The 27,782-nt window shown below is 43.4% G+C and overlaps 1 protein-coding gene across 1 annotated transcript in view; it reads right to left on the bottom strand.

The window, feature by feature from the left end:
- Positions 1-23,699: 23,699 nt before the first annotated feature.
- LRRIQ3 (leucine rich repeats and IQ motif containing 3) overlaps positions 23,700-27,782 on the bottom strand; it is a 103,801-nt gene continuing 99,718 nt past the window's right edge. The window contains exon 8 of the mRNA XM_029063547.1: positions 23,700-23,912. Coding sequence (XP_028919380.1) covers positions 23,735-23,912 — 178 coding nt within the window. The 3' untranslated portion in view covers positions 23,700-23,734. The remainder of the gene's footprint in view (positions 23,913-27,782) is intronic.

Genomic DNA, 27,782 nt, shown 5'->3' with positions numbered 1-27,782 from the left:
ATAGGAGTTCTTTTTCATCATTGCCTTTTGTCACTGTTGGAGCCCTGGGACTGAGAGTGGAAGCTAAGCATGTTTACACTTGCAGTTGGATCTGTGCTCTTTGGGCATTTGGTATTAGCCCCACCCACAAACCCACAGCACCTATGAACACATCTGCCAATTATTTATTTACATTAATGTCTGTCTCCCCCCTCTAGACTATAAACTCATTATGGCCAGGAAATGTGCCTGGTGGTTAATCAGAGCTCTGCGGATGGTAATGACTCAAATACCATCGATGGATTTCTTGCTTGTTTTAGATGAAGGCACAGGGATATCAGTAGGTCACTCACTAAAATTTCTGGGCAGATTTGGGCAGCCAGAGATGAAGGACCTCCAGATTGCAAACACAAAACTCAGAGAGAGGAGGCCGCTCCAGGAAATGGTGCACTTAGCATCTCTCTGTGAGATGTCCATCAGGCAGTCTCAATCAGAGTTGTACTATCAATTACCAGGTCACAGTTAAAGTGTCCTCTTTCTCTGGGATGACTGTTGCTATCCCTCTCCTGTATGTCCTGGTGTTCCCTGGCACGATGGTTATATTCTGCCTTTGCAGAATAACTGCCCAGGTACAATTAAAGCTCAGTTTGGGGTTTGTCTTGAGGGAACTTTTCCTAGCCTCTCCCACATTTGGGGAGATCATCAGTTTCTTACAGCACCTGTAAGAAAACACTAAACCTCATTCTGAACGTGCTGATTGAGTTGGTTATATTTTTCACCATGCCTATCCAGAAACAACCCGTGGCTCACAGGAATGAAACACCACCATCCCAGTGACTTAGCTGCAAGATGAAACAAGTCACAACCTGGGATGGTGAGAATACCATTTTCAGGAAAGAGCTTATACAGACCCCCCATCTGCTATTAAACTGAGATATTTATTGTTCTTCCAACCCCCTTCTGAGAAAACAGAGACTCTCACATCAAAAAGGGCTCCACAGAGATAATCAGTAATGCCAGTTCTGGGTACATATTAAAAAAGTGAAGTAAGAGTCAAAACCATTAGACTACAGGTATAGGGTAAGGGGCACGTTCCTCCCTAACACGTGATCAGAAGCCTGCTGGACCTGAGAGCATGATACCATCCACTGATCCCTCCTCCCTCCTCCTGACCACAAGAGACTGTGGAGAAGCCTGCCTTCCCCTGAAAGGTTGGGCCAGTATACAACCCTTATGCACTTATCTAAAATTATTTATATTGTCTACCTTCCCCTGTAGACTGCAAGCTTGTAGGCAAGGAACGTGTATACCAACTGTGTTGTATTGTAACTCCCCCAAGTGCTTATTATATTGTTTTGTACAAACTAAGTGCTCAATAAATACTTGATTTACATCCAGGATTGTTTGCCTGGCTAACCCTTCACTCACCTCATTTTACCTACCAGTATTTTTCACCCACTACTTCCCAGCTCACCCTCTTCTTCCTGCCCAAGCTCCCCTTCTATATCTTGCTCTTTATTCTTCCACCATTTATTCATTCATTCATTCAATAGTATTTATTGGGCACTTACTGTGTGCAGAGCACTGTACTAAGCACTTGGAATGTACAATTTGTCAACAGATAGAGACCATCTCTGCCCATTGACGGACTTACAGTCTAATCGGGGGAGATAAACAAAAACAATAGCAATAAATAGAATCAGGGGGATGTACATCTCATTACCCCTCCCTCATGCTGCCCCCCAAGCAGGGATGTCACTCCCACCCCAAACTCACCAAACCATAGTTCTCCCCATTTCAAAGCCCTAAAACTCTCCTCCTCTGGGAAATCTTTCCTGATTATTCAACAACACCCAGTTGTGTCAAACCAACAGCCACCTTTTATGCTTATGACCAATAATTGATTGTTTCCTATCCTAAATGTTTATATAGGTGCATGTTTTTATTTACACATTAAATTATATCACCCTACAAAATCAATAGATGGTATTTATTAAGGACTGAGTGCAGAGCACTGAACTAAGTGCTTGGGAGATTACAGGGCAATAGAGTTAGTAGACATGAGCCCTGTCCTCAAAGACTTAACATTCCAGAGCAGGAGATAGATGCTAAAATAAAATTACATATAGGGGAAATGGGAGAATTTAGGGATAATCATATGCTGGGTCTATATAGATGCATACATGTAGCATATATGCATATCTACACACATTATATATATGTATATGTACACTGTAGGGGTGGGGTACTAGAGAGGTAATAATAATAGTAATAATAATAATCATAGTATTTGTTAAGCACTTACTATGTGCCAGGCACTGTTCTAAGCGCTGTGGTGGGTACAAGCAAACTGGGTTGCACACAGTCCCTGTCCCATGTGGGGCTCACAGTCTCAATCTCCATTTTACTTATGAGGTAACTGAGATACAGAAAAGCAAAGTGACTTGCCCAAGGTCACACAGCAGACAAGTGGTGGAGCTGGGATTGGTACAGACTCAAGTGCACAGGTGAAGCAGAGTGAGGGGGGCAAAAATAGGTTTAGGAAGTGAAGCGTTAGTTGGGAGAGGCTTCTTAAAGGACATACATTTGTGGTAGAGCTTTGAAGTTGAGGAGAGTGATGGTCAGTCAGATATGAAGTAAAAGGCCTTTCAGGCCAGAGGTAGGATGCGGGTGCAGTGAGATAAATGAGATAAATTATGGAGAAGCAGCATGGCTCAGTGGAAAGAGCATGGGCTTTGGAGTCAGGGCTCATGAGTTCAAATCCCAGCTCTGCCACTAACAAGTGGCTGTGTGACTGTGGGCAAGTCACTTAACTTCTCTGTGCCTCAGTTCCCTCATCTGTAAAATGGGGATTAAGACTGTGAGCCCCACGTGGGACAACCTGATTCCCCTATGTCTACCCCAGCGCTTAGAACAGTGCTCGGCACATAGTAAGCGCTTAACAAATACCAACATTATTATTATTATTAGATAAGTGTACAGTGAGTAGGTTGGCATTAGAGCTCTTTTTTTTTAAAAAAAAAAAGTGGCACTTTTAAAACATTTTCTATGTGCCAGGCATTCTTCTAAGTGCTGGGATAGATATAAGGTAATCAGGTAGGACATAGTCCATGTCCCTCATGGGGCTCAGAGTCTTAATCTCCATTTTAAAGATGAGGTAACTGAGGCACAGAGAAGTTAAGTAGCTTGCCCATGATCATATAGCAGGCAAGTGGGGGAGCCAGAACTAGAACCCCGGTCCTTCTGACTCCCAGGCCTGTGCTCCATCCACTAGGCAACGATGCTGCTCCTCAGTTGCAGTATGCAGGCTAATTTATAGCAGGAGACTAATGAGGTAGGGAAGAGGAGGGAGAGCTGATTGAAAGTCGATATATTTGTAATATTTCACATTATATTTTCTTCCTGTTCTAACTATTTAGAAATAGTATTTGCCTACTGCCCATTTTGGATAGTACACTCCCTGAGGTCAGGGAATGAGAATGTTTGCTTCTGTTGCTTCTCCCACGTTTTAGTTGAATGTTACATCCGTGGTGGTATTCAGTACATAAAAATGTTTAGAATTGCAAACTTCTTGTGGAATGCCCTTCCAATGTTGTGTAGCTAATACCCCTTTACTATTGATATATTTGTTTAATTTTATAGCTTGTGTTTATTTTGTTTATAGGATATTGATGTCTTTACTGGTTTAGAACATGAGCCCCTAATGGGCCAGAAACTATGCTTTTCTGATCTTTTGAATTCCCTCCAGCCCTTAGTATAATGACTTGAGCATAGTAAGCTCTAAATGTTAAACTGCTACAATAATATTAACCAAATAGTGATGATAAAATCTCATTTCCCCCAATTTCTTGCCCTTAACGACCTGGCCACATACTTTATTGATAAAACTGAAACCATCAGAAGGGATCTCCCTAAAATCTTTCCTGCTCCTCTGCAAATCTCTTTTTCTTCCTGCCCATTCTTGGACTCTTTCCCAGCAGTATCTTAGAGATCTCCTACCTTTTCAAAAATTTACCCCCGCCATCTGCACCTATGAATCCATCCCTTTGCACCTTACTGAAACACTTGGACTTTTCCTTCTTCCCTCCCTTACCACCATCTTCAACTGCTCACTCTCCAATGGCTTCTTCCCCACTACTTTCTAAACATGTTCATATCTCTCTTACCCTAAAACACACACACACACACACACACACACATCCTTGGCCCCATGACTCCCTCCATTTATCACCCCATGTCTCTCCCTCCTATCAACCCATTCCTCTTTGGACTCTGAGTGAGTTGTCCACATCTACTACCTCAACTTCCTCTACTCCAATTGTCTCCTTAGCCCAATCCACCTTCCCCACCCTCTTCACTCCAGGGAAACTATCCTCTCAAAGGCCACCAATGACCTCCTTCTTGCCAAATCCACTGGTCTCTACTCCATCCTAATCCTCCTCAATCTCAACTGGCTTTGACACAGTGCACTAGCCCATCTTCTAGAAACATTATCCAATCTTTGCTTCAAAAACACTCTCCTCTCCAGGTTTTCCTCCTATCTCTCTGACTGCTCATTCTCAGTCTCTTTCATGGGCTCCTCCTCTGTCTCCCACCCCATAACTGTGGGAGTCCCTCAAGGCTCAGTCCTCAGTAGCCTTCTATTCTTCATCTACATTAGCTACCTTGGAGAACTCATTTGCTCCCATGGATTACCATATCTGTGCAGATGATCCCCAAATCTGTATCTCCAGCCCTAATATTTCTCATTCTCTGCTGTTTTGGATTTCCTCCTGCCTCCAGTACACATCTACTTGGATGTACCACCAACACTACAAATTTTAAAAGTCCAAAACAAAACTTTTCTTCCCACTTAAATCATGTCTTCCCCTTGACTTTCCCATCACAGTAGACACACCACTATCCTCCCTGTCTCACAAGCCCATCTTGTCATTGTCCTCGACTCATCTCTCTTATTCACCCAATATATTCAATCGGTCATCAAATCCAGTTGTCTTTACCTTCACAAAATCTCCAAAATCCACCCTTTCCTCTACATCCAAAATGCTACCATGCTGATCCAAGCACCGATCCTATCCCATGTTGATCCTACATCAGCCTCCTTCCTGATCTCCCTGCTTCCTGTCTCTCCCCTTCCAGCTTATACTTCACTCTGCTGCTGCCTAGATCTTGTTTCTAAAAAAAAAACATTTAGTGCTTGCTTCCCCACTCCTCAAGAATCACCATTGCTTTCCTATCCACTTCTGCATAAAACAGAAACTCCTTGCCTTTGGCTTTAAAACACTTATTTACGCTGTTTCCCCCATCTTACCTCACTGATTTCATTTTACTCCTCAGATTACAATTTACTCACTCTACCTCAATCTCATCTGTCTCGCTGCTGCCTCCTGCCTGGAAGTCCCTCTCTCTTCATGTCCAATACACGATCACTCTCCCCACCTTCAAATCCCACCTAAAAATCACATCTCCTCCAAAAGGCTTTACCTGACTAAGCCCTCATTTTCCCTACCCTCTCCTTGTCACCCTCGAGCTTGGATTTGTACCCTTTGTTCACCTCTCCCTCAGCCCCACAGCACTTATATACATATCCTTTATTTCAATGCCTGTCTCCCCCTCTAGATTGTAAGCCTAGACCGTAAGGCTGTGTACCAGCTCTTTTACAGTGTACTCTTCGAAGTGCTTAGTACAGTGCTCTGCATGCAGTGACTTTGCATGCAGTGAGCACTCAGTAAATAAGGTTGACTGATATGGTGCTATGATAATAATAATAGTAACAGTATTTGCTAAGCACTTATGATGTGCCAAGCACTGTTCTAAGTAGGGGTAGATACAAGGTAATCAGGTTGTCCCAAGAGGGGCTCACAGCCTTAATCCCCATTTTACAGATGAGGTCACTGAGGCACAGAGAAGTTAAGTGACTTGCCCAAAGTCACCCAGCTGATAAGTGATGGAGCCGGGATTAGAACCCATGACCTCTGACTCCCAAGCCCGGGCTCTTTCCACTAAGCCATGCTGCTTCCCATGTTACTTGGTCTGACACCCCCATCACAGTATTAGCGAAGTCTGTGCTAGCCCTCTGGAACCTGGCTCTGTCTGGGGTGAGGCAGTGCCCGACGGCTGATTTCCCTTGGGTGTAGATATCACTTCCTGAGTCCCCTTGGACGGGGAAGCAGCGGTGGCGCAGTGGAAAGAGCACGGGCTTTGGAGTCAGGGCTCATGAGTTCAAATTCCGGCTCTGCCACTTGTCAGCTGTGTGACTGTGGGCAAGTCACTTAACTTCTCTGTGCCTCAGTTCCCTCATCTGTAAAATGGGGATTAAGACTGTGAGCCCCGCGTGGGACAACCTGATTCCCCTGTGTTTACCCCAGCGCTTAGAACAGTGCTCTGCACAGAGTAAGCGCTTAACAAATACCAACATTATTATTATTATTATTACTTCTTAAATCTATGAGATGAATGATGTGGGATAGGTACCATCGTCCATTGCTGTGTCCTACTGGGAGCTCCCCATTTCAACTGAGCTTTCCATTTCCAATAGAGGCAAGAGGAAGGAGGAGGAAGACTTTAACCCAACTCCACAATTAATAATAATCTGGGGTATCTGTTAAGCACTTACTACGTGCCAAGCATTGCATTAAGTGCTGGGGTAGATACAAGGTAGTAGGGTTGGACATAGTCCCTCCCCAACATGAGGCTCCATAGATGAGATAACTGTGGCACAGAGAAGTGATTTGCCCAAGGTCACAGAGCAGACAAGTGGTAGAGCTGGGATTAGAACCCATATCCTTCTGACTCCAAGAAATGTGCTCTATCCACTAGGCCAGGCTGCTTCTCTAGGAGCAGCTGTGAGATGGGAGAGTGATTAGTCTCCTGGAGCTACAGAGGGACACTATCCTTGGATGGGTGACTTTATGGATGTGCCGTAGGCCAGAGATGAATGAACATGAGGATGCATCATGGTACGTCATTGGCTTTTCTTGTTATCTTCCAATGTGCAACACTTTCTATTGAAATTTTTGTTAGGGTATTTTCCCACTTTTATCCATATCAATCAAAAAACACATTTCAAAATAACAGTGTAGGAATTAAAACCCTTTCCTTTTATTAAAGTATATATTATTTTACATGGTGGGGTTTGCCGCATGCACTTTCAGATGCAAAACCAGAAGATGATGGAGGAAGATGAGGGAGGAGGGAAAGAGGGGTCTTTTGAACAATTCAAAAACAACCAAATCTCCCTGTTCCCCACCTGCCATAGACCTAGAATTCATCAGAGCATCCCTCAGATCTTTAGGGGTATTAGATTTCTTCCCAGGCTTTGTAGGCACCTCAATTCTGTGCAGTTTTTTGAACTAAATCGCCACTTTCCTAATAATAATAATGTTATTTATTAATCATTTACTATGTCCAGACAGTGTGCTAAACTCTGTCCTAGATAAAAGATATTTAGATTTAAAATAATCCCTGCCCATATGGGGATTAGAGCCTAAGGGGAAAGAACAGCAAATATTTCCCATTTACAGATGAGGAAACTAAGATGTAGATAATGTAAGTAAGTTGCCAAAGATATTACTGCTACTAATGCTATCAATGATAATAGTGTTATTAAGTGTTATGTGCAAAGCAGTGACATAAGCCTGGGATTGATTTAATAGAAGCAGATCATATATATTCCTTGCCCTATATAAGGCTTGCAGCCTAAGAAGATAAACAAGGTATTTTATCCCCATTTTAGAGATGAAGTAACTGAAGCAGAGAGAAATTAAATTAACTACCCAGGGTCATATTACAGGCAAGTGGTGAGGTCAAAATTAGAACCCAGAACTCCTGACTCCCAGACATATGCTCACTCTACGAGATACCGCGTGCCAAAGATAGTGGTGGCCACAGGCCCCGTAGTTCCACAAACCCAGATTTCAGTTCCCTACAAAGACAGGTCCCTAATTGTCCTGGAATTAGGGAAAGAATATGTAGCTGGTTGTAGGAGGAGTTGGGATGATGCTTATTTCTTGCTGGGATTATAGGCTCTGACAGAGCCCACAATATCTGGAGGAGACCCTGAACCACAAGAGCCAGGAGATCTTTCCACCTTTATTTCCCACAGTGGAGAGGTGGGACTCTGTAGAATCAGCGTGGCCTAGTGAATGGAACAAGGACCTGGGAGTCAGAAGGTCATGGATTCTAATCCTGGCTCTGCCACTTGCTTGCTGGGTGACCTAGGACAAGTCACTTAACTTCTCTGTGCCTCAATTCCCTCATCTGTAAAATGGGGATTTAAACTGTGAGCCCCACGTGGGACAGGAAATGTGTCCAGTCCAATTATCAGGTTTCGACCCCAGCACTAAGAACAGTGCCCAGCACATAAAAATAATTTAAATACCTTAATTATTATCTTACTATAGCCAACCTTCCTCCATCTTTTCCAGCATTATCTCAAGAGCAGATCTCCCACATCTACTCAAAATCTATCCGCACCACCTGTGCCCATGATGACCCCATGCCTTCTTCATTTTCAACTGTGAACTCTCCATTGGCTTCTTCCCCACTGCTCTCAAATATGCTCATGTATCTCCAGTAGCGAACCCGCAGCAAGCCCTTTTACAAGTGACTGTTTCTGATCCCTCGAAAAACAACAGCGAAGAATGTATTCACGAAGGAACTAGGCTGCTCTGCTCCAGGACAGATTGTTGCAGGACTGGCCCGTGGGATTGGGGCATGGAGAGAGAAGTGGCCTTCCCTCCCTGCTCTACCCAGTAACAGGCCTAGACCAAACAACAACTGCCACATAGAGCCACCTCTGCAACACCCAAAGCAAATAAAAAACGCTCGCTCTGAAACCAATGGAGGCTTGCGTCAGAAGTCTATGCCGCGAGCACAGACTTGAGCATGGCCAAGCCGGCAGGAACTTCTCCAAAATCTTCCATCGTGGCCTGGACTAGTAGCATGGACTAGTGAAAGCCGTCAGATGGGCATCTACATTTTTTTGGAGTGGTTGTGAATGTGTTTGTGTTACTCAGTAAAGCTGTCCACAGTAATCTTGGTGGTTTGGCTTTTAACTCTGAGCTGTCACAGAGTACCTGATCTAGGAAATTCCTGGTTGGTACGATAAGCCCATATGTACTCCAGTACATACTTCACTCTGCTGTCCAGATCACTTTTCCACAAAAATATTACATCACTCTCCTCCTCAAAAATCTCCAGTGGTTACCTATCCACCTCCATATCAAACAAAAACTCTTTATCATTGGCTATAAAGCAGTCCATCACCTTGTCCCCTCCTGCCTTACCTTCTCTCCTTGTACAACCCAGCCCACAAACTTCACTTCTCTAGTGCTAACCTTCTCACTGTGCCTCAATCTCTCTTGTCTCGACACTGACCCCTGTCCCACATTCTGCTTCTGGCCTGGAATGCCCTTCCTCCTCAAATCCACTCTCCCCACTTCAAAGCCTGATTGAAGGCACAATCCTCCAAGAGGCCTTCCCAGACTAAGCCCCACTTTTCCTCATCCCCCACTCCCTTCTGCATCACCATGATTTGCTCCCTTTGCTCTCCCCTCCTCCCACAGCCCCACAGCACTTATATATTTATCTGTAATTTTATTCATTTGTATTGATGTCTGTTCCCCCCACCCCCAACCCTGCCCCAGACTGTGAGCTCTTTGCAGGCAGGAAATGTCACAGTTAATTGTTGCATTGTACTTTCCCAAACATTTAGTACAGTGCTCTGACACAGTAAACACATAATAAATATGATTGAATGAATGAATGAACCTCCATGTGTCCCAGTTTCATCATAAGTAAAATTGGAATTAATTACCTGCACATCCTCTCCATTAGGATGTGAACCCCTTCTAGATCGGAAATGCATCTGATCTTACATTGCAGCTACCCTAGCACTTACCATATTGCTTGGCACATAGTAATCACTTAAATATCATGATCAAAATATTATTATTACTAGTAATAATATTTTCTAGTGCATATAATATGGCTGGCATGAAACACCAAAACAGCCCTACTATATAAATTGTGATTATGTCATTATAGCTCTCTAAAGAATGAAGACACCTTTCTCTATCATCCCAAAATCTTTTCCCAAGCATATTAACATTAATTCAATCTTCCATTAGCTCAGTTTTAACGATATAGTAAGACAAAGTTTCATATAATCCTATATTCCAGATGAAAACTGGGAGTCAGTTGCTAATAGTAGACCAGCATGATGCACAGTCGAGAAGTGTCTCACTGAACAAAAGCTTCATGTGGAAAAGAGAGAAGGAGACAAAAGAGAAACATGGCTCTTGCATTGGCCTATTCAGTCAAAACACACTCATAGGTGAACTTCACCATCAGTGGTTTTGTCTTCAAATTTCAGGAAAAAACTATATATCTAGTAAACAGGATTTCACCCAAGATTCCTTGCTTTATCTACTCTTTGGGAAAAATCAGGCCATAGGCTTTTTAGAGTTTCATACAGCTTGATAGAGTTGTATATCATTCAAGCTTTAGCGTATTAAAGATCATTGCTTCTCAACATCTATCCTGTCTCCTAGTCAGGTGATTCATAGATGAAGCAGATATTGCAATGGATGCCATATCTCAGATGCCTAGGCTCTAAGATCAATCATCCATTATGACCCTGAGATGCAGCAGTACTGAATAGCCTTAGTGAGATCACAAAAGTTATTCAATTAGATCTGCTTTTGACTGTGGTTTGAAAAGTATGTACAACAATTTCATCTCCTGAGTCATTACCATGTACGAAGATGTTGGGAAGAGATCAAACGATTTATTACCTGATTTTAGACCTTTCTGGGAAATACGATTCGCAAGTTCTTCGAGTTTGTTCTTGCGGTGGAAAGTCTTTAAGGTGAAGGAGCAACTCTCAGGCAAGAAAAGAGACAACCTCAGCAATAGTGTAGTCATCCAATATCTGCAGAAAAAAAGGGCTTGGGCTCTGAATTTTTAAATTAACCTTACGAGCCCTTTTTGAGCTGGTAGCATTTTGCTGACATCACTGGAAGAGATAATGGTGGAAAAGGTTCCAGGAAAATCAACACCAGCCATTAGTCTTCATTGGCTATGCAGATACAGATTCTGTCTTCACTCTTATAATAATAATAATTTAGGTGCTATCTCCCCTGCTACATTGCAAGATCATGTCTACTAATTCTACTAATCAAAGATATTAAGCAATTACTATGTGCAGAGCACTGTACTAAGCATTTGGGAGAGTATAACAGAATTAGCAGACGTTCATTGCCCATTATTAAGCTCTTCCTAGTGCTCAGTAAAGTGCTCTGCCCTCAGTGAGTGCTCAGTGAATATGACTGACTGATTGTTGGGGTACTTGGTGTAGACATAGAATAGTTTCAATCTTCTTGGGACTCATCAACTAAGGGGACAAGAGAACAGATATTAATTCCCATTTTACAGATAATGAGTCCAAGACTCAGAGAAGTTAAAAAAAAATTCCCGAGTTTACCCAGCAGGTCAGCAGTGGAGCTGGGATTAAAATCCAAATTCCCCTGACTCCCATTCCAGTGCAGTTGCCATGTTTTCAATCTACCTGGAAAGAAATCAGGATCTCATCAATTTCAATGTGTTTTTATAGCTCTTCCGCTGCCCCTTAAAGCCATCCCAGGAAGGTTTGAAATCAGGTAACAAGTGGTTCAGGTTTTTCTAAATTGGTAAGCAAGATTCACTTAGGGAAATAGGAATCCCCGGGATCTTTGCTCACTTTTGCTAAATATTTGGCCCTGATTCCAATTCGTGGCTCATTGGAATGAGCACGGGCTTTGGAGTCAGGGCTCATGAGTTCAAATCCCAGCTCTGCCACTTGTCAGCTGTGTGACTGTGGGCAAGTCACTTAACTTCTCTGTGCCTCAGTTCCCTCATCTGTAAAATGGGGATTAAGACTGTGAGCCCCATGTGGGACAACCTGATTCCCCTGTGTCTACCCCAGCGCTTAGAACAGTGCTTGGCACATAGTAAGCACTTAACAAATACCAACATGATTATTATTATTATTAATTGCCTATGAAGAGGGTCTGCCTCTTGGTAGGAGTCTCCAAACCCTTGGTCAAGAAGAGAGGTTTGAAATTCTTCACAGTTAAACAAGAACCTATTGGACCAAATTGGCTTCTGTAAACTCATCCAGGGATTCAGTCTTTTGAAAACTGTGTTTTACCAAACAGAAATTCATTATAATAGCACAGTGTTAAGTGCTAAAGAGAAGGAGCTTCACTAGAGCCCACAATCCTGGAGGTGGAGTGGGAATAAAGGATAATCTGGTTCGATCACACTCCAGTAGACTTCTTTTTTTTATTTGCTTTATGGTATTTAAGTGCTTACTATGTGTCAAACACTGTTCTAAGCACATGGGGGTCACAGTCTAAGTAGGAGGGAGAACAGGTACCCTCATTTTACAGTTCAGAAAGCTGAGGCACAGAGAAGTTAAGTGACTTGCCCAAGGTCCCACAGCATACAACTGGCAGAGCCAGAATTAGAATCTAGATCCTTCTGACTGCCAGGACTATGCTCTCTGCACTAGGCCATGGTGCTGCTTCTCTTTCAATTCTCCCTGCCTGGTTTTGTTGCTTATCATAATCATCAGTTAATATTTACAAGGCTCCCAAGTCTTCAAACATAGCTTGTCTTTCTGATACATCAAAGTTAGGAGTTTAGCAACAGGTTCTTTCTTTGACTTTTGCAATTCTCTGAGACCTTCCTCCACCATTCCTCCAATTAATAACCACTGTCGGAGACAAGATCCTTGTGTTCCTCCATCCCATGGTGACTGCCATCAACCATCGGTCTTTCTAGACTGCTGCCAAGCTGTCTCTAGCCTCTCTTTGCCCAAGCCTCAAAAGCCATCTTATGGGAGCAAGTTCTGAAATGACATACCTCACTCCTTATCCTTTTCCTGCAATGTACTGGGGCAGAATAAATAGGACCAAACAGATGTGGCCAACAGCAAGAGCTGATAGTTGTGGTGCACATGGGGACAATAAGACAAAAGCCTCCACCCCTTATTCCCTAACTCTCCTCATATTTACAAACATCCAAGACCTGGACACTCTGCATCAGCGGCCTATTCCCTATAAAGATGGTCCATATCTGTTCAGTTCGACCACAGAGCAGACATCCGTCCTGTTGGACAGCTAATGATACCACTAAGTGTGATAAGGGCATCAACTTGGTTTTTGCTCAAAACTTCAGTGGCCTCTTGGGTCTCTATCATTCTTAGCAGCCACTGGCTACCTGTGCAGTATCCATTTTGTCTTAGGCCACTGAGTCACCTCTGACCCATAGCTATGTCATGGACACATTGCTTCCAGAAGATCTGCAATCATTCTAGTAGTGTAATCATAGAATTTTCTTGGTAAAAATATGGACATGTTTTACAATTGTCTCCTTCCGCGTGGTAAACTGGAGTCTCTGCCCTCAACTCTCCCATGCCTCTGCTGCCCAGCACGGGTGAGTTTTGACTCGCAGCAGATTGCCTTCCACTTGCTAGCCACTGACCAAACTATGAAAGGAATGGATATGCCTTTGCTTGACCGTCCCTCCCATAGTCGAGACTGGTAGAGTACTGGAAACTCTCCAGGTGCGACCTTGAGAGGGAGCAGTATCCATACTTCTGTTCAATAAAGTACAGGCCATTATTCGTACATCATCCTTTCCAATGTAGCACATATCCAAGGATCACCATCACGGGTGATGCCGGCCTCAGTTCTCAGACGGCTTCTCGAAAACAATCAATGTGCTCCATTAGAGTGGCAAGGCAAGCTAGCTGCAGTATTCTCTCAGTCCAGGCACTCAACCCACGCCAGAGTCTAGGGTGGGCTACCAGCCCACCGATGTTAAAAAGGACATCAATCAATGATTGAACACTTACAATGTGCCGAGCACTATACTAAGCATCTTGGAGAGGACAATATAACATAGTTGGTAGACATGATATGGCTTTGAAGGTGGGAAGAGTAGTGGTCTGACAGATGAGAGGAGGGAATTCCAGGCCAGAGGCATGATGTGGGCAAGAATTTGGTGGCTAGTTAGATGAGATCGGGGCACACAGTTTACTGTTGTTTACTAGCTTGTAGTGGAAAATCAGTGAGGTAGGATTAGTATAGTGCTCTGCACAAAGTAAATGCTCCATAAATACAAGTGATTGGATTAGCTGAGATGACTTTAAAGCTGACAGTTTCTGTTTGTTATGAAGGTGGAATGGGCAACCAGGGGAGGTTCTTGAGAAGTGGGGAAAACATGGACTTTATTTTTTTTTCTTTTTCTAGGAAAATGGTCTGGGCAGCAGAGGGAAGTATGGACTAGAGTGAAGAGAGAAAAGAGGTAGTGAGGTCAGCAAAGAAGCTGATGCAGAAGTCGAGGCAGGATGGGATAAGTGCTTGGATCAGCATAATAGCAGTTTGAATAAAGAGGAAAGGATGGATTTTAGCAATGTTGCAAAGGTTGAATTGGCAGGATTTGGTGATAGATTGAATATGTGGGTTGAATGACAGATTGTCAAAGCTAATACCAAGGTTATAGGCTTGTCAAACAGGGAGGACGGTGATGCTGTCTTCGGTGATGGGCAAGTCAGGGGGAGGACAGGATTTTTGTGGGAAAATGAGGAGTTCTGTTTTGAACGTGTTAAGTTGGAGGTGTCATCCAAGTCAAGATTTCCTGAATGTAGGAAGAAATATGAGACTGCAGAGATGAAGAGACATCGGGATGAAGATGTAGAATTGGGAATCATCAATTTAGAAATGGTAGTTGAAGGAAAAACTTAGTCAATTCAGATGAGAAGCTTATTATTATTATTATTTATTACTCAGTAGAAAAAAAAAATTGCTGCTAGTGGAGAGTGCAGCTCTAAATCATTCACGCCCAGTGCAGTGAGGTAGCTGGTTTGATATCAGATTCTTAGTCAATCTGACTCTTTAATGGAAAAGATTCCAAAGGAGAAACCTGCACAAAATGAAAAGCCCAGGAGAAAGCAGGTAACAAGTTTCCTCTAGATAGTAAGCTCTTTGTGGACAGGGAACCTGTCTACCAATTCTGTTGGAGTGTACTCGCTGAGTGCTTAGTACGGTGCTCTGAACGCAGTAAGTGCTCAATAAATATGTTTAATTAACAAATTGAGTGGAAAGAAGGTAATAGTATCAGGGAAGAAGGAATGGGCAATATCGTTGCATTGCAATATGTAGCCAAGGTCATTTTTGGTTGCAGCAACTCCTTGTGGCCAATTTATGGGTTCCAACCCCGACACTCCTCCTTTGCTTTTGAGAAGCAGAATCAGTGGCATTTATTGAGCACTTATAATAATAATAATAATAATGTTGCCATTTGTTAAGCGCTTACTATGTGCAGAGAACTGTTGTAAGTACTGGGGTAGATACGGGGTAATCAGGTTGTCCCTCGTGAGGCTCACAGCCTTAATCCCCACTTTACAGATGAGGTAACTGAGGCACAGAGAAATTAAGTGACTTGCCCACAGTCACACAGCTGACAAGTGGCAGAGCCGGGATTTGAACCCATGACCTGTGATTCCCAAGCCCGGGCTCTTTCCACTGAGCCACGCTGCTTCCCTGATGTGCAGGGCACTGTACTAAGCACCTGAGAGAGCACAAAAGAGTTGGTAGATACGTTCCCTGCCCACACGGAACTTATAGCCTAGAAAATGAGACAGACAATATAAAGGAGACATGCATAAGTCCTGTGGAAGAAAGGGTGGGAAGAGTTTGATGTGTTCCGACGAACAGATCCAAGTGCTTAGGCAAAGTAGAAGGGAATGGATATAGGGAAAAAGAGGGCTCAGTCAGGGAAGGACTTTGGGAAGAGTTGTGAGTTTAATAAGGCTTTGAAGATGGGGAGAGTGATAGTGTGGCATATATGGAAGGGGAGGAAGTTACAGGCCTAAAAGAGAATGTAGGCAAGGGGTCAGCAGCGACAAAAATGAAATCGAGGCACAGTCAGTAAGTTGGCATTAGACGTGTGAGGCAAGCAGGCTAGGGGGTTTAGGAATCAGAGATGGAAGATAGTAGAGGGAGAGCTGATTGAGTGCTTTAAAGCCGATGGCATGGAGTTTTTCTCTGATTCGTGGTGGATGGGCAACCACTGGAAGTTCTTGAGGAGTGGGGAGATATGGACTGAAAAGATTGCAATAATAATCACCGTGTTTATTAAAACCTTACTAGGTTCTAAACACTGCTTTAAGCACTGGGGAAGATAGCGGATAATCAGGTCCAAAGCAGTCCTTGTACCACATCTGAATTAAGGAGCACCAGAATCTTATCTCCATTTTATAAATGTGGAAAAAGACTCAGAGAAGTTAAGCAACTTGGCAAGGTCACACAGCTAGCCAGTGACAGAGTTGGGATTATAATCTAAGTCTCCTGTCTAGCATCCCCACACTCTTTCCATTACACAGTGCTGCCAAATTGGAGCAGGTCCAATAGAGATCAAATCAAAAGAATTTGAAAAAACTTAGTGTTCTGAGCACTGTACTAAGCACTTGGGAGAGTGACAAAAATGATAAAAGAAATATAAATAAGAAGTTAGAAATTCCGACGAACTGATGAGCTTGGAGAAGAGAAGGGTGACAACTGAAGAAAATATTTACAAGAGAAGTTCTGACTCGCTCTTCATATCTCTCAAAGACCAAAAGAGTGGGCTTTAACTGAAATAGTTGGACCAAAGGAAGAGCTTATTGCCTATAAGGACGATAGAAAATGAAACAGCTACAAGGGAGCCAAGGACATCATGAGATAATCAAGCACTTAATACAGTGTGTTGCAATCTGTTGGTGCTCAAAAATAAATGACTAAGCACCCATCTGTGTTGGATGCTTGAATCCTTACAGCTATTCTCCCTTAAATTGCCTACTGGTCATGCTATAACTAATCCAGTAATATCTTTCAACAGAATGACGACTCACCCTACAAAAAGGCATAACGTTACCAATATCACTGTGAAACATGGCTCCAGAAATAGTGTCAAAGAGCAGGCATTATTCCATTACAGACAATCCTATAAAAATCAGGATAAATGGAAAACTAGATCTAAGCAATATCTTGCTCTACTCAAATATTGATTTGTTTTAGCGAATCTTTTTTATGGGGGAGGATTTTAACTAGAACTTGTGTGAAGCAGTGTAGCATAGAGGAAAGAACATGGGTCTGGGAGTCAGAGGACCTGGATTCTAATCCCAGTTCTACCACTTGCTTGCTGTGTGACCTTGGGTAAGACACAGGAATTGCACTTTCCAAGTGCTTAGTACAGTGCTCTGCATACAGAAAGCACTCAATAAATATGATTGAATGAATGAATGCCTCTGTCCCTCAGGTTTCCCATCTGTAAAACAGAAATTAAATCCTGCTCCTACTCCCACTCTTGTATCTACGCCAGCACTTAATACAGTTCCTTGGCACATAATAAGTGCTTAAATACCATGGAAAGAAAAATTGGGGGGGAAGAGTGGCAGGCTAAGCCTATCTTTGCCCCCTTGGGCCACAGTCCACTCTGAAATAGGAAACAGACTCCTATTTCAGGGTGTCTAGATGACGGACATGGGGAATTCTGGAGGATTTTAGATAGGACCAGGCTTCTTTGAGTACTGACCCAAACCCCCGAGACACCCCATCCAGATGAGAAGCCAGCCTAACCCAGTGAACGTGTGGCTAATTACCTCCTGAATTGCCAAAGTGGCCTCAAACCCTAATCCAGCCAGGCATCTAGGAGAACCAGTTACCAGTATTAACACTGAGCTGCAGGGCATGGCTAACCCATCAAGAGAAATACCTAAACACTAGTGAAGTTTGAAATCTTTTCTCAGGTCTGGACTCTATGCTTTGCAATCCAGTGAATTCTGTGGACACAAACAAGGGTATTGTCAATAATGGTCTCTGACTACAAAGCTCAACTTGCAATTGACCCCACACTCAGAGCACCATAAGATGTAAACTCCCAATGCCAACAGGTAGCCTTGCAAATCATTGCAGGATTTCCAAATCAGTCAGCGGTATTTGAATGTTCATTGTGGTAAGAGCATTGTTTTAAGAAAATACAACAGAATCAGCAGAAACTATCTCTGCCCAAAACAAGCTTACAGTCTAGAGGGGGAAACCAAAATTAATATAAAGAAATAAATTGCAGATACATACATAAGTACTATGGCGCTTAGTTGGAATGAATAATAGTAATAATGGCATTTAAGCACTTACTGTTTGCAAAGCACTGCTCTAAGCACTGCGGGGGGGATACAAGGTGATCAGCTTGTCTTAAGTGGGGCTCACAATCGTAATCCACATTTTACAGATGAGGGAACTGAGGAACAGAGAAGTTAAGTGACTTGCCCAAAGTCACACAAATGACAAGTGGGGGATTCAGGATTCAAACCCATGACCTCAGACTCCCAGGGCTGTGCTCTTTCCACTAAGCCGCACCCTAAGGGTTCAGATATAAAGGAGTAGACAAATCCAAGACCATAGTGCAGAATCTTACCACATGAACTCCAAGTATATTTTTTCAACCCCTGAAGAAAGGCATACACATTCCTGTACGTTCCCAAGGGACGGTGTGACCTGGTTTTAATAAGCTTACTTATGATGAGAGCTCAGCTAGAATATTACTCACTTCTTGCTCTCAGCATGTTCCCAGTGGTATAATGCATTTTACCTGGATACGGAATCTTGCAAGCTCAGCTCCAAGGAGGCCACTCGGGGTCCAAGAATGAAGTACTGTTATCAGGATCGGAAGAAACAGCCAGCAGCCAAGCCCCTGATTGGAGGAAATCTTCACCCAGATGCACCTGAATGAAATTTTCAAAATCCAAGCCACCTGGACAATCCCTTCATGAGCAGGAGAGAGGGCAGTAAATTAGTAAGTGAGCATGAGTTAGAGAGACTGAAAATGAAAGAAATGCAAGTTGTCACTTCTTCCCTTTCTCTCCTTCCTTTTACCTATCGTTAGCTCCTTGTTACAGCTACTGGGAACAGCATTCTCCCTTCCCCAGGAATCACTTTTCTCTTGAGCACACAGGTCTCTTTCTTGAATTCTTGATCTCTTTTCTCTCCTCCCACACTCCCTCTTTTGAGCCCTCCTCTTTCTTACTCTTAGATCTCTTTCCCCTTCATTCAACCTCCAGTTCCGGTTCCTCTGATTGCCTAACTCTGATTTAGTCATGTGACGGAGATCTCTTTTCACCTTTCTCCATATGGGGGTGTCACAGCTCCAGGGCCTTGGCCCCAGCTACAATAAATCCTGCTAGTGTGAGAGAAAATCTGGGGCTTTGTCTTGTTTCATCAATCAGTGTCTTTTAATAATTATAATAATAATGGTGGTATTTGTTAAGCACTTACTATGTGCCAAGCATTATTCTAAGAACTGGAGTAGATAGAAGGTCATCAGGTTGTCCCATATAGGGCTCACAGTCTTCATCCCCATTTTACAGATGAGGTAACTGAGGCACAGAGAAGTTAAGTGACTTGCCCAAGGTCAAAGAGCTGACAGGCGGCGGAGCCGGGATTAGAACCCATGACCCCTGACTCCCAAGCCCCATGCTCTTATTGAGTGCTTATTATGTGCAGAGCACTGTACTAAGCACTCGGGAGAATGCAATGCAACAGAGTTGGCAGACATGTTCCCTGCACAAAATGATCTTACAGTCTGGGCAACAAACTAAATCTTGTTGTTGCTAAGTTCTATGAAAGTGACCACTAGTATTGAGAGGGGGAAAAAGACTTTAGAGGGTTCTGTTCCACTTCAGTCCAGGGTGGCAGATGAGAAGCAGCATGGCCTAGTGGTAAGAGCCTGGGCATCAGGGGATCTGTATTTTAATCCCAGCTCTGCCAGTTTCCTGCTGTAGGAACTAGGACAAGTCACTTCATTTCTCTATGACTCGGTTTCCTCATCTATAAGATGGAGATTAATTTCCCTGCTCTCCCACCTCCATAAACTGGGAGCCCCGTGTGGGCCCGGGGTTGGATCCAACCTATTATCGTCTATATTTCCCAAGGCTTAGTGTAGTGCTTGACACATAGTAAGAGCTCAACAAATAGCACTATTATTATCGTAGTAGAAGTGACATGGGGGATGGCAGTGGCTGACTGGCTCCAGCCCAACTGCTTGAATTTGACAGCAGCAGATGGCAGGGGATGGTGATGGAGATCACCAGTTTGCACCTGTGACTCTAGTGGTAGAGGTAATCCACCACACAAGTAGGGTGGCCTAGTGGTAAAACCATAGGACGGGGAGTCAGGAAACAAGAGTTCTAATCCTGGCTCCACTACTTGTCTGCTGTGTGAATTTGGTACCTCATTTGGTACCTCAGTTTTTTCATCTGTAAAATGGGGTTAAATACCAATTCTCCCTCCCCCTCTGAGAGATTTATGGGACAGGGACTGTGTCCCACCTGACTGCATTGTATCTACTCCAGATCTTAGTGCTCAGCACATAGTAAAATCTTAATAAATGTTACTATCGTCACTATCACTTTTTCTCTCCCCCTACCCCTTTCTCATTTGTCTTCCCGATTTCCGTTTTCTCTTTCTCTTTTCCCTTTTGTCAATCTTTTTTTCCTTAATTTTCCAACCAACTAATAGTATTTATTCAGGGCCAACTACATGCTGAGCACTCTATTAGTCTCTTAGAGAGTATAAGAGAATAGGAAGACAGGATCCCTGTCCTCAAGGAGTTTACAATTTACTCACTCCTCTCTATGCTCCCTTTTCCACAAAGTTGACCAAACCTGGGATCATCTTAGGTTCCACCTTACTGAATTTCCCTCTGTGACATTACCAGGGATTCTCAGCCCTAAATCCTGTCCAAAAGGGCCCCTGGCATCACTTTAAGAGATTTCTGAAGTTGTCTCCATTAGGTCTGAAGGAAGTTTTCCCTTCTTCTAATGCAGGTTCAGAGGCATTTTCCTCAGTGCCCCTCAAGTTCCTTCATCCCTTTAGCTATCACTCTATGGCTGAATCCCAGCTGTCTTCCTAGAGGTAGAGCGGTCATGGGGGCTGCAAGAAGCTCAGAGACAAAAAGTTCCCTCCACCCCAGTCTGCGTGAGCTTCTCCTCCAGCTCCTACCCCAGGCAGAAACCAAGATCTGAGAGCTCACAAATGTTTAATGGATTTTTAATTAGGTAACAATAAAAACAATTCTGGTTCAAACTGGTTTTTCCTAGATCTAATACTTTTCACCCCCAAGACCCTCTCCACTTTCCTGTAGGCATCCCAGGGCTCATATTTCTCTGATACTTTCCCTCTTCTCTAGGGGTATCATAGGTTCCAGGCTCACCCTCTCTGAGTTGCTTGAAAGAAGGGCTACTCTCAGGAGTCCTAGTCATTGGACCCTGAACCTCCAGGGCATTTTAAAGCTTCCCCTGGGATCCTCTCTGATCCCTTGTTGTGTTCTGTGTCCATCCAAAGTCACAGCATGAGTCCTTCCTGGGTCCTTCTCTCCCAGGCATATGACTCTCAACCTCTCACCTCCATGATAGCCAAGGGTCTCTTTTTCCAATTACCTGGCCTCTCTCATTGGCCTAGATAAGTATTTATACTTCTCCCAGGAAGCAGCACCATGGTATGACTCTCCTGGTTTCCTTCTCCCCTTCCTAAGTGTGGGGGTAAACTAAATCAGCTGTTGTAATAATGTTGGTGTTTGTTAAGCGCTTACTATGTGCAGAGCACTGTTCTAAGCGCTGGGGTAGATACAGAGTAATCAGGTTGTCCCACGTGAGGCTCACAGTTAATCCCCATTTTACAGATGAGGTAACTGAGGCACAGAGAAGTTAAATGACTTGCCCACAGTCACGCAGCTGACCAGTGGCAGAGCCGGGAGGCGAACTCATGACCTCTGACTCCAAAGCCCAGGCTCTTTCCACTGAGCCACGCTGCTTCCCATGAGCTGTTATACCCTCATGTTGTCATCTCTTGTGCTCTCTTGCCTTCTGCACCTCAACCAAAGCCTATAAATCACTAAATTAGTATGAGGGTGCCCTGGTTTCCCACATTTCTTCCCTTTTCACCATTATTTCTTATTAAATTATAGACTCTTGTAATCTCAATGGACCGATGTTAAAACTAGAAGGGTGACATCTTTATCCATTGTGAAAAAAACTGCAGAAATCAGGGTAGAAACAATGTGTCCAACTCTTCTGTGTGGTACCTTCCTTCCTCATCGTCAGGAAGCACAGCTTCCTGACAAGCCAACGTGTACATTAAGCAATCTCACCCCCAGTGGAAGTAGAAGGTTTTTTCAAAGCCGCAAATCAGCAGTATGAGTCTGTGTTCTCTTAGAGACTCTTCCCACAAGACATTAACTATACAATATTGATTAAGTTGGGTTTTAGGACATTTATTTACATCGAAGTGGAGGCATAGACACACCACTCAAAACAAAACACACCAAATCTTTGTACAAAACAAACTGAAAACATAATGACATATTAGAAAGCAGGTAATTAAACAATTAAAATACCTGATATCTTGATGAAAGTTAGCAGCTGGCACAGAATGTCCGCACTAAGAGACTGAAGATTCATCCTAGCTACGTCAAGTGGTATATGAGGGGGCAATATGGATACAGTAACTAGAGCTACACGAGTCAAACTTTAGTAAAGATCTCTGCAAAACATTTTGTCACCAGTTTAATCATCCTTTCCTTGCTCTCACAACAATCAGCATTAGAACATATTCAATCAATCAATCAATCAATAACATTTAATGAGCACCTACTGTATTAAGTACTTAGAAGCAGCATGGCTTAGTGGAAAGAGCACAGGCTTGAGAGTCAGAGGACACGGATTCTAATCACAGCTCCACCATTTCTCTGCTGTGTGACCTTGGGCAAGACACTTAATTTATCTGTCCCTCAGTTACCTTATCTGTAAAATGGGGATTGAAACTGATAGCCTCATGTGGGAAAATGTGTTTCCCTTGTATCTACCCAGAACTTAAAACGGCTTGGCACATCGTAAGCGCTTAACAAATGTCATAATTATCATTATTATTATCATAGAATGTTTACATGTTCCCGGGCCTCAAAGACCTTAGATTCTATCCTGGAAGTCTTGGAAGAAGTTTCAGCATATGAAAGAAATGTACATAAGTGCAGTGAGGGGGTTGTGAATCCTTACGTTCCTCAGGGCCCAGACTCTGACGTGGAGTGTTCTTGTCACTTTGAGTCTACTTTTCCTGTCTAGTAAGAGCAATGGAAAGCAAGGGCAGATTGGCATTCTTTGTTTAAGGGGCATTTTGCCTGGCATACCCAAGTACTGGAAGCAGCATGGCGTAGTGGATTGAGCACGGGCCTGGGAGTCAGAAGGCCATGGGTTCTAATCCTGGCTCCGCCACTTGTCTGCTATGTGACCTTGGGCAAGTCACTTCACTTCTCTGTGCCTCAGTTCCCTCATCTGTAAATTGGGGATTGAGACCGCAAGCTCCATGTAGGACAGGGATTGTGTCCAAAGTGATTTGCTTGCATCCACCCAGCACTTAGTACAATGCCTGGCACATAGTAAGCACTTAACAAATACCCTAATTATTATTACTTTCCCAGGCTCACAGTATAGTACTCTGCAAACTGCAAGCATTCAATAAATACCATTGACTTATTGATTGATGAGGAAATCTCCCATTAGCCTTCATTCCATCCAATACTAATAGAAAGGGCAGAACTAGCCAAACTAGCAAAAAACATTCCATCACTTAGCTCCAAAATACAGTTTCTTACAAATGAAAGTTTATTACATAGACTACTCTGGAAGAAATGGAAAAGTAGGAATTGGGTCAGAAGGACTTGTGTGTGGACTTTGTTTTCTCATCATAGCAACTTTTGCCTTGGCTTGCAGTATTCTCTCATTGGCCATCTGGAAAGCACAGATATTAACAGCCAAGTTTTCTTCACGTAACTTTGCATGTTTCAGCGCTCGTCTGGAAAATGAATAGAAAAAATTGAGGTTGCTTAATATTAAAAAACGGGTTACTGATGGATTGTTGGGTGATGAAATCTGGGCTCTTTTGCCAGCAGCTCAACAACACGCTACCAAAGATCCAACCTTTTCTCTCCATCCAAATTGCTACCACATTGATCTAAGCTTACTCACTGTTTCCTGCTTGCCTGCTGCATCAGCTTCCTTGCTGACCTCCATAACTCCTGTCTCTCCCCACTCCAGTTCTTATTTTATATTGCTGCCCAGATCATCTTTCTGAAAAAACATTCAGTCCATTCCTACCCGCTCCTCGAGAAAGTCCAGTGGTTGCTCCCCACATCAAACAGCAACTCCTTACCATTGGTTTTAAGTCAATTATCTCTCACCCTCCCACCAGACCTTGGATACAAGCCTGGAATGGCCACCTTCCTAAATTGCAGGTCCCTCCAGAGAAGTAGTTGGAGAAGCAGCATGTCCTACTGGATAGAGCATTGGCCAGGGAGTCAAAAGGATCTGGGTTCTAATCCCAGCTCTGTCACTTGTCTGCTGTGTGAACTTGGACAAGTCACTTCACTTCTCTGTGCCTCAGTTACCTCATCCGTAAAATGGGGATTGAGACTGTGAGCACTATGTGGGACAGAGATTTGCTTGTGCCCACCTCAGCGCTCATTACAGTACCTGGCACATAGTAAGCATTTAACAAATACCACAACTATTTTTATTCCAATTTAGTCCATTGTTTTCTATGGCAAGAGAGGCTGAGCTACAGCAGAAGTAGGGAGCCAGGGAGGGGTGGATCACACTGAGCATGGGAGCCTCATCACTCCGTTGTGGAGCTGCTGGGGTGAGGCAGGGTGGGAAGTCACCAGAAAGGCTGGTACGGAACCAAAGTGGTACACCAGCAGCATTGGCCATCAAAGATGATGCGGGGGCTATTTGTGTTTTCCAGAAATGAGTTATAGAGGGAAGAAAAAACTACTCTCATGGCTCTCCTGCTCTCTCTACCTCCCACTTGCTTCTTCTTTTTTCTATTTCTCCCCCTCCCTACACATATATATCTTTCATTTGAGATTCTTGATGTTACATTATTACTTTCAAAGTCATCGCAAACCTTGGCAAATGCGTACACACACACACACACACACACACACGTGCATTCCAATTAATGAGTTTAGTTGAAATGTTTTATGACAGAACATGGGGTTAAGCTCAATGTATTCCTGGTTTACACAGCCCCAGACTTGGGTCTGAGTTATTAATACCTGTGGTGAACCCACAATAAGCTGCCTTACTAGTGATTGTTTTTGATACATGAACGACAACAAGGAAGAGATTGGCAAAGGCGCTGATGGGCTCTACCTGAGACAGGTGATTGTCGGTTTGAGGGGGCGGAGCACGGAGGAAAGCACGGCGGGAAGCAGGGCCTTCTCCCCCGCACTACCCGATAACGGGCCTGGACCAATTAATGACTGCCACACAGAGGCCCAGCCGCAATGCCAAAGGCAGATAAAAGGTGGTCGGTTTGAATCGTGAGGAGGCATCTAAGAGGCAGGCAGAAAAGGAGATGGAAGCATCTGGAGCAGAACCTCGGCACAGAGAAGCAAGCACTGACGAAGCAAGCAGCAGAAGGGGTTTAAGCTTTTGCAGAATGGGTTCCCTTGACCAGCAGCCTGGTATTGGACCCTTGGTGGAGTGGAGTGAGTGAGAGCGGGTATGTGTCACTCCCTTCCATGTTGGTAAAACTAAGTGAACAACTTTTCACGATAACCTTAGTGATCAGAAGTTTGGTTTGACTATACTATGTGTTAGGGAGGTTCTTTGTTCCAGGAAGGTCCTGGTTGGTACGAGCTAGGGAGCTTGTGACAATACCTCCACAGTTATCCAAAAAAAAAAAAAATCTGAAGCACAATTGGTCTTGAGCCAATAACCTGTGGAAGGCTGTGGGCTGGATGTGAACATAAAGGAGGTAAACACTCCTCAACATATCCTGGCTAGACTACTGTGTCAGCCTTCTCTCTGATCTCCCTTCCTCCTCTCTTGCCCCGCTCCAGTCTATTCTTCACTCCGCTGCCCTGATCATCTTCCTGAAGAAACGTTCTGGGCATGTCACTCCCCTTCTTAAACACCTCCAGTGGTTGCCTATCAACCTCCGCTCAAAACAAAAACTCCTCATTCTAGACTTCAAGGCTCTCCATCACCTTGCCCCTTCATACCTCTCCTCCCTTCTCTCTTTCTACTGCCCACCCCGCACGCTCCGCTCCTCTGCCACCCACCTCCTCACTGTCCCTCGGTCTCGCCTATCCCACCGTCGACCCCTGGGCCACGTTCTCCCGCGATCTTGGAATGCCCTCCCTCCTCACCTCCGACAATCTAATTCTCTTCCCCTCTTCAAATCTCTACTTAAAGCTCACCTCCTCCAAGAGGCCTTCCCAGACTGAGCTCCCCCCTTTTTCCCTCTGCTCCCTCGACCCCGCCCTTCACCTCTCCTCAGCTAAACCCTCTTCTCCCCCCTTTCCCTCTCCTCCTCCCCCTCTCCCGTCCCACCCCCTCAGCACTGCACTTGTCCACTCAACTGTATATATCTTCATCACCCTATTTATTTTGTTTATTTTGTTTAATGAGATGTACATCACCCTGATTCTATTTATTTGCCATTGTTTTTATGAGATGTTCTCCCCCTTGACTCTATTTATTGCCACTGTTCTTGTCTGCCTGTCTCCCCCGATTAGACTGTAAGTCCGTCAAAGGGCAGGGACTGTCTCTATCTGTTGCCGACTTGTACATTACAAGTGCTTAGTACAGTGCTCTGCACATAGTAAGCGCTCAATAAATACTATTGAATGAATGAATGAACACTGAAATAAAATTCAATAAAGGCCTTCTATATGAGCATGATGTGGGAAGGGAATGTGTCTGTTTATTCTATTTTACATTCCCAAGCACTTAGCACATGGGTCTGCACACAGTAAGTGCTCAATGAATATGATCGACTGACTGATGTTCCTTGTACCAGATCTGAATGGGACAGCACCCAGATAGTCTGTGTTACTCTGGACGTTATCTTTGATGTAGCTTTAACTGGAGAGTAGAAGTAATTCAGTCAAGATCCATTAGGAGCTGTTACTTGACTCTGAATCCTCTACAGTTTAACGATGGCCAGACATTCAATTTGCTATGATAAAAGCTAAGCTAATTAAATTGTCTTAATGATGATGTGCCTAGATTTAGATTCCAATACCCTGCACTAGCATTCAATCTCTTTTCATTTATTCAAATAAATATTGATGCTTTTCTCTGCAAGATTATAAATATATACATACTGGTGTATGTAATGCATTTATTTAGCATATAAAATACAGAAACAACTTTGAGATTGCTATTCAAAATGGATTTGTAGAAATTTCTCAATAGCAATTTATTAAGCACTTAAATACTGAAGGGGATCAGGCTCATAATTAAAGTACCTCAGTGAACAGTCTCAAATTGCTTATAAAAAAGGAAGGGCAGATGTTTCCTATGGCATAGTGAAATGAAGTCATGCTGAAATGATTTAAACTTATTTCTGTTCTTATTTAAAACTACCATCTAGAGCAGAATAGTTTTTGTCCAAAGAATAAAATTCAAAATGTAGATTAAAAAAGCATAGCTATAGTTAAAGATCTGTAAGAATCTCCATTACAGGTTTCACTTTACAGGGGTTGATATAATTTGGGATTTCAAACTGCATCATCATGAAACTTTGGCTGATAAGCTAAAAGACAATGCATATTTATATTTAAAAAACCCTCTGAGTTTAACAAAAGTGATGGGCAATTCGAAGTCTCTTCACCAAATACATATTTGAGCTGAAAATTTTCATCTTTGTCCAAGT

The sequence above is a fragment of the Ornithorhynchus anatinus genome, chromosome 4 (genome assembly GCF_004115215.2).
Source record: "Ornithorhynchus anatinus isolate Pmale09 chromosome 4, mOrnAna1.pri.v4, whole genome shotgun sequence".
In the NCBI taxonomy this organism is placed as follows: Eukaryota; Metazoa; Chordata; class Mammalia; order Monotremata; family Ornithorhynchidae; genus Ornithorhynchus; species Ornithorhynchus anatinus.
This window is presented reverse-complemented; position numbering and strand designations above follow the sequence as displayed.